The sequence below is a fragment of the Eufriesea mexicana genome, unplaced genomic scaffold (genome assembly GCF_001483705.2).
Source record: "Eufriesea mexicana isolate 0111107269 unplaced genomic scaffold, ASM148370v2 scaffold1362, whole genome shotgun sequence".
NCBI lineage: Eukaryota > Metazoa > Arthropoda > Insecta > Hymenoptera > Apidae > Eufriesea > Eufriesea mexicana.
In genome coordinates this window covers 363,018-377,336 of record NW_016909464.1, presented here as the reverse complement: position 1 = coordinate 377,336, position 14,319 = coordinate 363,018, and the positions used below count along the sequence as shown (strand labels likewise).

The window sequence follows — 14,319 nt, the reverse complement described above, 5'->3', positions numbered from 1 at the left end:
AGTTCAAAATTCTTTGACTCATTGTTAGTCTTTCATATTATAATATACCGGATTATCCAAAAATATCGGGCTACCCAACAACGACCAGTGTAAGTAGACCAAAGTGTGTATAGCAAAGTCGAATCTGCCAACCGATCAAAGTGATCGATAGTACGCTCTTAGATATGAAATACGATTATTTGTTTTCAATCAGAAATTGTAGTTTTTAAATTTTCAAATAACTATATAAGAATATATTTTTCTTCTTTCAATCACTCTTTACATCATGTAATTCGTTTTTTTCTTCTTGTAAAACACTCGTAGTAGCCGATAATAAGCTTGCCATAGCTAAAACGTCGTTTATCAAAGTCAGCGTTATTCACAAAACTAAAGAAAGTCGGAGCGTACGGATTGCTCAATGAAGATCTGGTTAGTCTATCTGTTTAGATGTATTGTACATACCTGTCAGATCAATAGGAATACGTGCATCCGACTTAAAATTAAACGTGCAGTTATCACAACTATTATCCTATATACAGTGGGCCCTCGACTTTCGCACATAATTGGTTCCTGAAAGTGTGTGCGAATGTTGAATGTTCGAAAGTAGAGGGATGTAAAAAAATATGCACCAAAAACTGTGTTTAAAAGTATTTATCAATATGTATACATAATGAAGTTAAAGAGGCGTATTAAGTGCTTTCGGGTGTTTCCTTTATAAACTTGTCAAGAATTAGCGCCGGCCCTGGTCTGATGGCTAATTTGATGTCCCCTGAGAGGGGACATCCGACCGCAGAGGATTAAAAAGTTGAATTTTTAAAAATGTACGAAAGTCGAGGGCCGCCTGTATTTGTATTTTGCACATGCGCATATATCAATTGTGTGAAACGTCAATAAAACGTTATAGTTATATAAGTAGTAAGAGGTTATATTTGTAGAAAAATTATACAAGAACTTAATAATAAAAAATATGAAAACAATGAAATCAAGTATTCTTCGACTGAGTACTATGGCTACTATAGCAGCTAGTGCTTGGTATGTGGGGAAATATTCTGAACAGAAGCAACATTTGAATGTAGAAAAAAGAGACAGTGGAACTATAATTTTCTCAAATGTAAACATCAAAGAAATGCCTGGTTTACCTTTATTTGGAACTGTTTCTGCAGCAGTTCCTGTAGAATCTACGAAAGATATGGGTTCATCTTTATCATCAAGAGTGTCTGAAGTAAATTATTTAAGTGGCATAACCTTAACAATTAATAATAAATAGTACCTAAAATTTATATTCAGTCTCATATTTATCACTTAAGATTATAAAAGATTATGAAAATATTTTTCAATATTCAATTAATCATTATTCTTTATTCAAAGATTTCTATAACAAATATAATTTAGAAGTATGAGTTGAAAGTTAAATCATTTTTATTTCATTTTTATAGATTATGAAATATGGTTTTCCTGGGTTAGATCATGTTAGATCATATGAAGACTTTGTTCTTTCTTATGATAGAAGAAATAGGGTAGCTCATTGGGTTTTTGAACATTTAACTCAAGATAAATTACAATCGAGTGAAAAAGTATCACGTAGTAAGTGTGAATTCAAATCTGATACAAGTATACATCCCTTTTTTAGGTAAATATTTATAATTTATAACTATGTAGTATTTTCAAATTAATATTTTAGTAATTTAAATAAAACACAGATCAGAAAATAGTGATTACAAAAACAGTGGATACGATCGCGGACATTTAGCAGCAGCTGGAAATCACAAATGTAATCAAAAACATATAGAACAAACATTTTTTCTAACAAATATGGCACCACAAGTAGGTACAGGTTTCAATAGAGATTCTTGGAACAGATTGGAAATATATGTTAGACATCTAACTAAAGTTTATAAGGATGTGTATGTTTGCACTGGTCCTTTGTATTTACCAAAGTAATTTGCAGTTTTAATATAATTTATTTGTTATGTACCTAAGCAGTTAAATACTCAATTACTCGCAATTATGTAACTCTTACTAACATTGCTCTAAATATGTCATAATTACAGAATAGAAACTAATGGAAAGAAATATGTTCGATATGAAGTTATTGGTGCAAATCATGTAGCAGTACCTACTCACTTTTATAAAATAGTTGTTGGTGAAACACATGACTCAAAATTAGAAATGGAAGCATTTGTAATGCCAAATACTCCCATAGATGACAATGCACCTCTAACAAACTTTCAGGTAAATTAATATAGGTAATATTTATACTTTCTTATATATTTCAAAACAATTAATGTAGGTGAATATATTGCAATAGGTACCACCAGAAAGTGTAGAACGTGCTGCAGGACTTTTATTTTTTGATAAAATTTCACGTGATAAATTAAATAAAATAAATGGAAAGAAAGTATAGTAATTACAACATAAAGCTAAAATGAAAAATTGAAGTAGGTAGGATAATTTTAATATAATTTCTTACAGATAAGGGAAATTATTTACATCTGACTAATTTTTTGAATTGAAATATTTTTTGTTATAATGCAAATATTATACTCATTTTAGAAGATGCATTTATATGTGATATTCGATCATGGCCATTATTTTAAATATCTTCTACATCGTATACTTTACAAACAAATTTTATGTACAAAAGTTTTTCAATTTTTACAGAAAGATTTATATATGTTTTCCAGTAATGATAAAATTTAAAAAATCTGGAAATCTAAATCTATTCTTATTGTTTAAAAACATGTACAAAAATTGTTGATGTTTTCAATATGGAGTCATATATATGATGAATGATTTGTTAAAATGATATCACTTATGTTAATAAGCAAGTATCTTGTTATCTATTGAAGTATTTATCACTTAAATTCTGACAAGAAATACAATATTTCAATTAAACATAAAATTTATATTCAAATTTTTAGAATTGCCACCATGTATGGAGAAAGTATATACTGTGTAGTATATTACATAAATTTCATAATTAGAAAAAATATAATAACATTGTTAATAACATTATTAATACTGTATAATCTCATTTAAATTCATTCTAATTTTAAAAGCAATACAATACAATTGTCTAAAATATACTTTGTTGGTCTAAAGAATTCAAATTGATATAAAACAAAATGTCAAAATAATATTTTTATGAAATTTCAAGGTTATCAATAAATTATTTTAAGTCAAATTTTATTTTTTTTTTTAGATTGTTATAAAGAATGGAAAAAAATTAATTTAATGATTAAAAAGTTGCATGTTCATCTTATTTATATATTCTATATTATAGTGTGGCGTGATCTCAATAATATCTTTTTTTGCATGTTATTTTATTTCTTATTTCTATTAATCATTCTTGGCTTTGCTCTTCAATGTGAAGAATATGCCTCATATTTATTTAATGTCATCTTTTAAAGCCATTAGACAAACTGCAAAATGTTTCATTTAAATGTTTTGCTCTGTTTACTTTTGTACTTAAATTTGGTCTATATAGAATACATAAGCCCCATTTTTCCACATTGCTAGCTTATTGATTGTGTACACTGTAACTCTAATTTGAATTTTTTTCTCATTGTCTTTGATCTATTGTATATGTGACTATTATTTTTTATATGTTTTTTGTTTTTATTGCTTAAATATAATCTATATCTACTTCTACTTCTAGTTCATTTTTTAAAAAGTTCCTCGTTTCTTTTAATCTTATCTTTCACTTTTTTCAGTTTTTATATTATAATAGAGATCTCTAGCATAAGCAATTTCGAAAACCATTAAAAAATGAAAAGAATAAAAAATGTCATGAATGAGTACAATACAGTTATTGTTGCAACTGCAGGTTTTTTTGAATTTAAATATGAATATGTAACTAGAACAATGAAGTTAGATATTAGTTAGATGCATTTGTATTTTGTAAATACCATTTTACATGTAAGAAAGACCCATCAATGTTGTGTACATTTGTAAAAACAAACTTAATGAAAAGTCAATACTGTACAATAAAATAAACAATAAACAATAAATTCTTTTTTTTTTCTTTTTGACAAATTTTATTTACATATGCAGCTGTACTTACAAATCATGGCCAAATAATTTATCACAACATGTACTATTATTCTATTAAAAATTAGAAATGATTTGAGGGAATAGGCAAGTAAAAAATGTGGTGTGGTATTATATCATTTAAAATTACATATTATTTACAAAATATAAAATGTACAAGTATACAATACTTTTAAAAAAATTTGCAATAACTTTTAGAGATATTCCATAAAACACAAAATGTTAAATAATGCATGTCATTTCAATATAAATGCTGTGTAATATACAGAAGTAGTATGAGATATTCTTTAGTAGATATTGAATATTTCTGCATATTTTTATTTATTTATTTGGTTTATGATAATATTTAATTACAGAAACACTACATACCAAAAATAATAAATTTGAACAAAATATATATTTTTATTTCATCGAAGCTTAGGTTATTACTTCATATCTATTAATGTATATTACATAAGAACATGTAAAAAAGTATAGCAATATAAAATGAAAAAATATCAAAATGTACATAGATAAATGTTCGTTTATATTATTGTACAATTAAACTATAACTTTGTTATATTATTCTTTATACAATATACTATTTTGTAAAATATTCTGACATAACTAATGTTTTCATGGGAAATCGTGATACGTCACATATAATGTTATCGGAGAAACAAACAGATGACAGTTTATCGCGATAACTGCGAACGGGTAAGAAAAGAAAAATAAGTTTTCAATGCAGTACAATCACAAGTTTGTGGAATATTAAAAGATTTTAGATTTTAATAAGATAATACATTTATCTCTATTGCTTGTGTAATTGAGAAACATAAAATAAGAAAATTATATTAGCCATATGAATACAATTCAAACTGACTTACATGAATATAATATCAAGCCTATGAGTATTTCTTACAAAATAATAAAAATAACGTACAATTTTCTTCGATAAATGAACTAAATGTTGAACATATCAAATCGAATTTTTTACTTATTTTTAATTAAGAGTGTCCGATAAATGTACACAATATTGAAATAAAAATAATGAAATAATGAACATTACTTGACCTTTTTTTGATACTAATTGACTTTACATCTGCATTAGAGATACTTGTTTTAATAGAATCGAAACATTCACTAAATTGCTATTCTGTTTCTTATGTTTTATACAGTTGATGTTTTTCTTGAAGCAAAAATTTAATAAATTTCATAAAAAAAATTAATTAATTTAATAAAAAAAAAGTCTAATTCCCAATTTGAATTTGAAATCCCTTTTACAACAATACGTACTTTGGTCATAATGGAAGAACTAAATATAGATATGTAAATACGACAAATAGAATAGTGATGTGACAGGTAATTTCGTTCACCAAATTATTAATGAATTATTAAAAATTATTAATAAAAAGGGCACTGTAACACTACAAATATAAAGCACTCTAAAAACTATAATAATACTACAATAAATTCAATACGATACTGCTGCAAAGTTTACACGGTATCAGCAACAAATGTATTCGAAATGAAAAATGACGGGTGTCGGGAGATAACTGTTTGGTCGCGACGTTATAAAGTGGTGGTGCAGTGGAGAATTGCGTATCACTAGCCAACAATTTTGTGTGGGAGTTAACAGTTAACAGTGATGGAGTTAAAGTGGGGGAAACTCCTTAAGAAGGAACTCCGAAGTTTAGCTTGTATAAATTTGAATGACTGAATTATTTTTATAACTTTATTTTTCCAACTATTAAAAATGCGTAATTCTTCTTTATATAATAAAAATTATTCGATTTCATCTAGGAACCTTAGTAAAATAGTAGAATTTTAGTAGACATTTATAATTTTTTAAATTATTGATTAATTGTGATTTTTTATTTAAAGAATCTTACGGTGTATTTTCTCCCTTTTATCTCATATCTCACTTTTCTTTCTGGTATCGTTGAACATAAAAACTCAGATCTTAATCTTATCTTTAAAAGCTTGAGTAATAAATATATGTTCGATATATTTATTAGTATGTACACTACTATCATGTATATATAATTTCAAAGAACTATGGTTAAAAAACATACTTTAATATCAAAGTGTGCCATTTGAAAGTTATGAAATGTTTGTACCTTTAATTCTTCAATTCTTTTTTCGTGCTACCACAACTTGTAAATAACTGAAATTGTTTGGAATAGCTTATATTAGAGTCGAACGGTATAACAATTTCTAAAGATATCTTCTACTTACGTTTAATGGAAAAGAAAGATAAATATCACGTTGAAATATTTAAATTTTTATTATTTTTGTACATTTAGTTCAAATTGTAATAATTATTTATGCACAATATTGCATGTTGTCACAAAATAAGTACTCACGTGAAAAGCGCATGCACACGTATCTCTTAGTACCCAAAATTTCAGTCTTGCAGGAAACATTAATGATATTCACTCTATAATACACGTTGAACAAAATTATTCTTCGTAATTTACAATAATGTAATACGATTATTCATATGTTTTCGAGTATAAACTATTCACATAATTGTGTTTTTGATTGATACCACATTATATAATGTAGTTAATAGCTGCTATAATAGCGGATACATCAGTCACATATTTGATACACTGTGATACATGCCTGGAATAAGCATGCTTAATATTCTGCAATTATGTCAAAATGTATTTTCTGATTAAAAATTTTGTTTTTACGACATCAAATTCAATACGATAAATAGATACTCGTGCTAAGTTCGATTCTATGAGACGAAAGAATAATACAACTTGGTCAATATATTTGAAAAAGGTAATACTTAATAGTATTTCAACTCTCATTCCTGTAAAGAATAATTATCCTTGGCTATTGAAAAACGATGCCACGTTTCTTTTTTATTTACGTCTATATCATTTATATTTTAATAGACAAGAAGATTCTTCGCTATTACTTTGGTCGTGATATTAAGTAATTACATACAAAATAATATTCATCGTTAAATACTATATTCATTATATAAAATGCTAATGGTAGAATCGTTATTAATTTTTCTCAACTTACAATCTAATCTATGTACAGAATGAACCACCGCGTTGGTACTGAAAAGCGTGCACATTACACGCAAGATAATTAACGCGTAGCGTGATAACTACCCTTTTTACGACAATGCAATCTAAGCCTTACTCATGACTAAAATGGACAGACTCCATTTTTACGTAATCGCTTTCCGTTTTAAGAACGAGATTGGAAAATAGAGACACTATACAGGTTAGAAATGAAAGTATTGTACAAGTTGACAGGAGGTGTTTCCTTATGCAAAAATAAGTGAAAATTCTCGTGGCTTAGTTTTCGACAAAATCGATTTTAAAATTCATTACGTATATATGCTCTCACATATGCAGTTCGTCCAGCGAGACTATATTGTTATTGATATGGAGATACTGAAAATAAAAATCAATTAGTATAAAATGTTAATTATGAATTTAAAAATACAATATTGAGGACATCAGTTTCAAAGATTTTTTAATTGATGGAATATTGTTAATAAAGTCATTTTCCAACCTTTAAAAATTTAATAATTCATATAACTTATGCAAATATTGCATATGAAAATAATATGCATCATAGAATGAGTTATATATTTAAGTTATGTAAATATATATGTACATATACACGATGGATTCTTAAAATAGATTTTTTTTTTTTTAAATAAGCATGGACAGAAAAATGTATTATCTTTTTCTTACTTTTGCGTAAAAAATCACCTGCTAATTTGTACAATATTTTCGATCATGTCCTGTACATCCTTTTGATATATCTTTTTTAATCTCCTTTTTCTATAATGATAATATGTGCAAAGAGGCTAAACACTGTGTAATAGGTCCCACCTGTGCACAGCATTACTTTACAATATTTTTACAAAGTTCCGAGATTTTCGCAATAATTCGTAATATCGCTACGCTGTATTAATATTTAACAATATCTGCTTCGTGATTGCTTGAAATAGCGAGTAAAACAATAGTAATGAATATCATTATGCTTTAGAGATCTCGATGTAACATTTGTGTTTAACACATTTTTGAAATGTACATTTTCGATGCTTTAAATTTACTGCTTATAAATAAAAGCTTTAAGTAGGGTCAATTAGGCACTAAAATGGACGGGTTTCGTTTCTCAGGAGCTTCTTTCGAGTATTGCTTATAAGTTAAGGACACTTAATGAAGTTGTAAGTACACTTTGTATAACTATATGATTTGCTCAAATTAACAACATGACTAATGTATAAATTTTATAATACATTCCTCACTTCACTGCTGTTTACGATAAATCCTCTTAATGATTAAATTTTTTTAAACAATTTTAATACATGTTCCATTTTGGTTTCTATCTTATAATCAACTTTTAATTTTATAGGCAGTTTTGATACGTTTCATCTTTAGCGTCGCTTTCAGATTTTTAAAATCATTTGCCATGTCTCAAATTGCTCACTTAACTCCTTATGTCACTTTGATAACTAAGTGATAAGGTAGCATGGACTAGAAAACGCGCGATGAAACCTCATATATTTTCATTAATCGTTTCAAGTCAGTTTTGTCGAGAGGACGACTCCTCAGATTTTTCGTTTTAATATCGACAAGCACTGCGACAACGATGCATATTCTCGACAGACTAGGATTTTTCGAAGCATGGAGCATCCACATCGTGCTCCATCATTACGAAAAAAATTCTTAGATTAATCTCTCTTCCGGTGGTGGCTTCATCACATTATCCATTTCTACGCGTGGATTACTGAACTCTTGAGCACTTGGACTGTACGTTCCTCGAGTAGCTCGTTTCTTTCTAGCCATCATGAATAATGCTACTAAAGAACCTGCTGCTATAATAAACAAACATCCAACAATAGGACCAACGATTACTGCTATATCGAGTGCCTGACTACCCAAAAAGTTTTCCGTCTACAATAGAAAATAAAATGTATTAAATCCAATTATTTACAAAGTATATTTTATTCAACAATATTAAAACATACCTCTGTACAATTTTGTCCAGTGTATTCCGGCGTACACTGGCACCTATAACCGCCGTCATCTCCACATTTACATGTACCTCCATTTTGACAGTAATCCTGTTAAAAGAAATGTGACTAAGCAACTAGTTATCAATATATCAAATGAAAAAATTTGTCTAAGAGAAAATACCGCTCTGCAGGGATCCATCATTCTACAGTTATATCCACAATAACCAGATTTACAAATGCATTGATAAGTTCCTGGTAAATTTTCGCATCGTCCATGACCACAATCTGTTGTTGAATCTTGACATTCGTCTATATCAAATGAACAATCAGACCCTGAGTAGCCAGTATCACTACAATCACAGGTGAAACTATTTACACCATCGTAACATTTCCCATCATTTTTGCATGGTACATTTCCTTCTGCATCTGGTGCGCAGTCATCGATATTAATTTCGCAGTAAAGTCCAGAATACCCAAGTAAACAGGTACACCGTGGTGTCTAGTAAGATACAATAATAAATTATTAAAAATTAGAAATAGTTATGTATTCAGTTATATAGAATGAAACAATAATTACTGACAAATTTAATATTTTTCAATCAATGGAAGTAGAATGAAGACTTGTAAAAAATAAATTACATGATATAAAAGTGATCGTCATGCGATAGGTGGAGTTAGTGCTTTACAGATTTAAAACTCATTTCTCTTTCGATTTGGATAGTAAGCTTTCTTGCTGGTTTTATTTCAATCAATAAATGACTTTTAATATAAATACAAGAATCTATGATATGAAATCACTCTTATACCACTTTTATATATTTCAAGTCTGTGTCTCTTTCTGATTGTGATGATATTGTTTCAAGTTAAAAAATGTAATATTTCATGTCTCTCTCATTTTAAACTCTATGATGCTACTATAGCAATAAAGTTTAGTTGCATAATATTTGAGTAAATAAATATGCTTTCAATAGTACACAAATCAAATTAGATATACCTGATCCAAATAATCACATCTACCGCCATTTTGACACTTTCGTCCTATGCAGTAAGGAGTATCACATATAGAACCTTCATAGCCAGTCATACAAGTACAAGTAAAATTATCACCAGTTTGTGGATTTATAACATCAGTGCAACTGCCACCATTTTTGCAAGGTTGGTTTTCACATGTAATTAAACGGAAATTTTCACATCGATCTCCAGTAAATTGATCTGGACATTCACAACGGAAATATCCAGGATAATTTACACATACGCCATCATGTTGACAGGGGCTAAGTGTTACACACTCGTTTATATCGCTATCACATCTAAAATAGAAATAAGATTGATTAGTACGAGAGAAAGTATAAATTTCATCATAATAGTCTATTATTTCAATTACTTGGGTCTATATTATTTGTTATTTAAATTTATAGATAACTAAATTTAAAGAAGTACTGAAATTCTATTAACACATTGAGCGCGGTGTCAATCCGTGGGGACTGATAGTGAACTTTCCGTTTAGACGGCGTTAGTCTATGGGAATCGACAATGTACTTTTCGTTTGGGTCACGTCGGTCCGTGGAATCGACAGTATCAAGATTAGAAAATAAATGTTGTAAATATTAGAATGTATTTAAAAAGAGTTCAAAAATTAACTTCTGTACCATTATATTTGTCTTTCTTAATGAACACCGGATGCATCATTCTCATAGCTCAAACGGATAGATCGCCGCTGTATGTCACGCTCAACGTGTTAATAATGTTTTCAGTTTAAAAGACCCTCAATACTCTAATAATAATCTTAATAACTTCTAACAAAAATTTATTAACACGTTCTCTATATATTATATAATCTTAGGATATTTGAGTCGGTATTTTGCAGGATACATTACTCTCACGTAAGCACGTTCGAAATTTTATTCTAGTGCGTAGAGTTTACGTTCCATGTGATTCAAGGTATAGATATCGATAAGTCATATTATATAATGAGTACTTATGGTCCTCTATTGATACAGTATGCTGAATTTAATTGTATTAGGTCAGTGCCCCACAATAGCACTATGTTTATAAACAATAATTAAATTTTTATACCACGAACAGCTTTATTCTAATGGTGGATTTTCCTTATAGGTTCCAAATCCATTAATTCACTGCATCTAGCGAATTTTCGATATATGGCGAACGTGTTAATATCTATATGTTAATACAATGGAGTTATATACTAACAACCATCCTTGCCAACCGTTGTTACAGACACACGTGTAATTAGCAATTCCATCTATACATGTTGCTCCATATTTGCACTTATTATTAATGCATTCATCAATATTAAAAGAACAATCATCTTCTGTATATCCTGCAGGACATTCACAAATGTAACTGTTTGCTTTATCAAAGCAGTAGCCGTCATTTTTGCAATCTGAATCAAAGCAAAGTTGACAGCCAATGCTATCGTGATGCGTTGAATTATTTTCTTGTAACGCTAAGTATTCTAAAGGTGTGAAATTAGCATTTTGATATACTTCTTCATACGTGAAGTAATGTAAAAGCATACTGCCAATTCTTACTTCACCCAAACATCCTTTGAACGCTTCTCCTACAAAACAAAACACGTATTCTAATTATACAAGATGAATATTATGTTTTTAATTAAAAATTATAATGTATAAATTAACTTTTTCAAATATAATTTATATATTGGTAAATACAAAGTAAACGAATTTAATTACTGCATTACCTGACATTACGTTATAAGGTGGAGAAGCGGTGGTCAGTGTACGTTCAGTAAAATCTATCGAATTTTCATTAATACCACTTCTATTTTCTAAGCTCTGTTTACTGGAGCCGATTGTTACGTAACTATGTTTATTAGATAAAATAGAACCAAGCCCACCAAGAGTAACTGTCCCAGTAATCAACAAATCGTACCACAAAGGAAAACTAAAATTTGGACTAACATGCGATGCATATTCATCGTTGGAATTTGCATATCCACATTCCATGGAATTATTGTTCAATCTCAGTACTATAGATGTCCAATTTCCATCGGGTTCAGCTTTACCAAAAATCAGTATTCCTTGATTTTGTAAATCTAGGCGCCAAGATACTGTAATCTTGTCTTTGTAAACGGAAACGGTAAAATGTTGGTCGCCTATACGAGGTGCAACATGCATTAATGTGCCACCAGTATTCGATCGATACGTAATTTGGATAGTTTCAATTGATGAATCTGTCACATTTTTTTCTTCTACTTGATTATAAATGTAGGTAAAGGAGGTCGTTGCTCCATTAAAAGTAGCATTAGCAATGCATTCATAACCATCATCTAGATTTTGACATTTTGATCCGGCAGGACAGTCTTGCAACTGACAAAATTCCATTTCTTGGCAAGTTTTGCCGGTATATCCGCGTGGACATTGACACCAAAAGTCGTTCCATGTAATATGACAAGTCCCATTGTGATTACATGGACTACTCACACATACGTTATCAGATATCACACCCTTGAGAATTTTGTCATAATCAAAGGTTACATTTCCAAATTGTATTGGGGTAGGAATATCGTTTGCCTGTAAAAAAAAAACGTTATCAATATTTTTATTAAATATTTTCAAGTAACTCAGATAATCTTGATTTTTCAAATAATTTAATTTAGTTTAACAATAAGTAATTAACATTAACATTTCATTAATATTATAATAGAACTCGGTAAAAATATATGTTCTGACATATGAAAGAAAAAAATAAAATAAAAAAAAATAAAAAAATAAAATTTAAAAAAGATAAAAAAAAAATTTACATTGGAAATTACACTTACCTTTAAAGGAAAGAATTCTACGACCATAGTTTCAATACCATTAGATATTTGAACATCTTGAATAATTCCTTTGAAGTTAATCTGCGGAGCTTGCGATACCTCAATTTGACGATTATCGACTTGTCGTATGTATCTAGATGCTTGCGGTAAACCTCCCAAGTATAAAACAGTTACATTCAATTGACCAGAAGCACTAATAGTTTTTCGGAAATACTCGGTACCATTAATTTTAACTTGTACCAATGTTACATTTCTAATTACTTGTATTAAATGGTTGTTTCCATCATTAAGTTTTACACCACCAACCGTGTAAGCTTCTGTACCATTAAACTGAATTCTAACAAGTAATTCACCTCCTTCTAGTTGGGCTGCTATGTAAGTTTTCTCTTGCGGTTTAAGATCTGATTGCGGGTTTGGTTCTGTTCCTAAATAAAATATATCACCCCTATCTTGTCTTGTCCGAATGAACATAGAAATATCGACAATCGATCTGACAGCCCGTCTAGCCATATCGAATACTTTTACGGTTACATATCCGTTTGTAATATTTTCATATCCGAATGTAGCTGCTGTCATGTTATATTGACAAGTATGTCCAAGATATGGTCTCTCGCATTTACACGAAAAATCACGCCATCTATCTGTACAGTGACCGCCATTTTTACAGCGATTTGGTGAACATTGAGCTTCGCGTGGACATCCAGGTTCAACGTCTTCCATGTACACGGTTTTTGATGAGGTTCCAGAGTATACCTGAAATATATTTTATTTAATATCATAAATCAAAAATAAAAATATATTTTATAGAAAATATATCGTATCCGTTTTAAGCATCTAGATGTCTGTGACATGGTTATTATAATATCAGAAATGCAAAAACATATTTGAGACTAAAGTTGTAAGGTATCAAAGGCGATTGTTTCACCTTAAGTTGATTTTACAGAGACTGATGAATATCGCATTCAAATTTCTAAATAGAGTCCTATAGCTTTTATTACACATTGTTGTAGTTAATATTAACAAATTTTCAAAACATTACTTACACGCATATTTTATATAAACCGTTACCGATAGAGTAACTAACGAATAGAGATATAAACGACCGAGCGTGAACATTTAAACGGAGAAGTAAATAAGCAAGAGTGAAAAATTGTATATCACTTGTATTTTTCATTTATACGTCGGAGTTCAACTCGAGAGGAAATGGCGGTGAACATTTAAGCGGATATCATTTGCTCTTGTCAATGGCGAAGGCAAATACATATATATAACTAGGCCAATAATATGGTTTCCAATAATTTCTGCCCATCCATTAATAGCAAAGCATACTTAGTTAAATTTTTAAATCATTGCATGGGGATTTCTGCAGTCCAAAATCTTCGCATCTTTGGATTCCGAATATCTGTGTTTCCGCTTTCTTCAACACTTATGGTGTTCTTCAATACTGTAAGTTTGGAGTATCCAGACAGAAAGAACTTATAAAGTGCAGTTGCTTGCAGCCCCCCCCCCC

The 14,319-nt window shown here is 29.3% G+C and overlaps 2 protein-coding genes across 2 annotated transcripts in view; one reads left to right on the top strand and one right to left on the bottom strand.

Annotated features, from left to right (window-relative positions):
• The first annotated feature begins 820 nt into the window (after positions 1-820).
• On the top strand, positions 821-2,383 carry EndoG (endonuclease G, mitochondrial). Its single transcript, XM_017900732.1, has 5 exons — positions 821-1,201; positions 1,416-1,609; positions 1,680-1,916; positions 2,031-2,211; positions 2,288-2,383. The coding sequence occupies exons 1-5, from the start codon at positions 947-949 to the stop codon at positions 2,381-2,383; spliced, it is 963 nt and encodes a 320-aa protein (XP_017756221.1). The 5' UTR covers positions 821-946.
• Positions 2,384-7,759: 5,376 nt separating this feature from the next.
• The window catches only part of crb (cell polarity complex component crumbs), a 91,494-nt gene continuing 84,934 nt past the window's right edge, over positions 7,760-14,319 (bottom strand). Inside the window, exons 11-17 of the mRNA XM_017900733.1 lie at positions 12,810-13,562; positions 11,730-12,561; positions 11,219-11,588; positions 10,002-10,317; positions 9,189-9,506; positions 9,020-9,115; positions 7,760-8,945 (exon numbers count right to left, since the gene is read on the bottom strand). Of these exons, the coding sequence (XP_017756222.1) occupies positions 8,718-8,945; positions 9,020-9,115; positions 9,189-9,506; positions 10,002-10,317; positions 11,219-11,588; positions 11,730-12,561; positions 12,810-13,562 (2,913 nt within the window). The 3' untranslated portion in view covers positions 7,760-8,717. The remainder of the gene's footprint in view (positions 8,946-9,019; positions 9,116-9,188; positions 9,507-10,001; positions 10,318-11,218; positions 11,589-11,729; positions 12,562-12,809; positions 13,563-14,319) is intronic.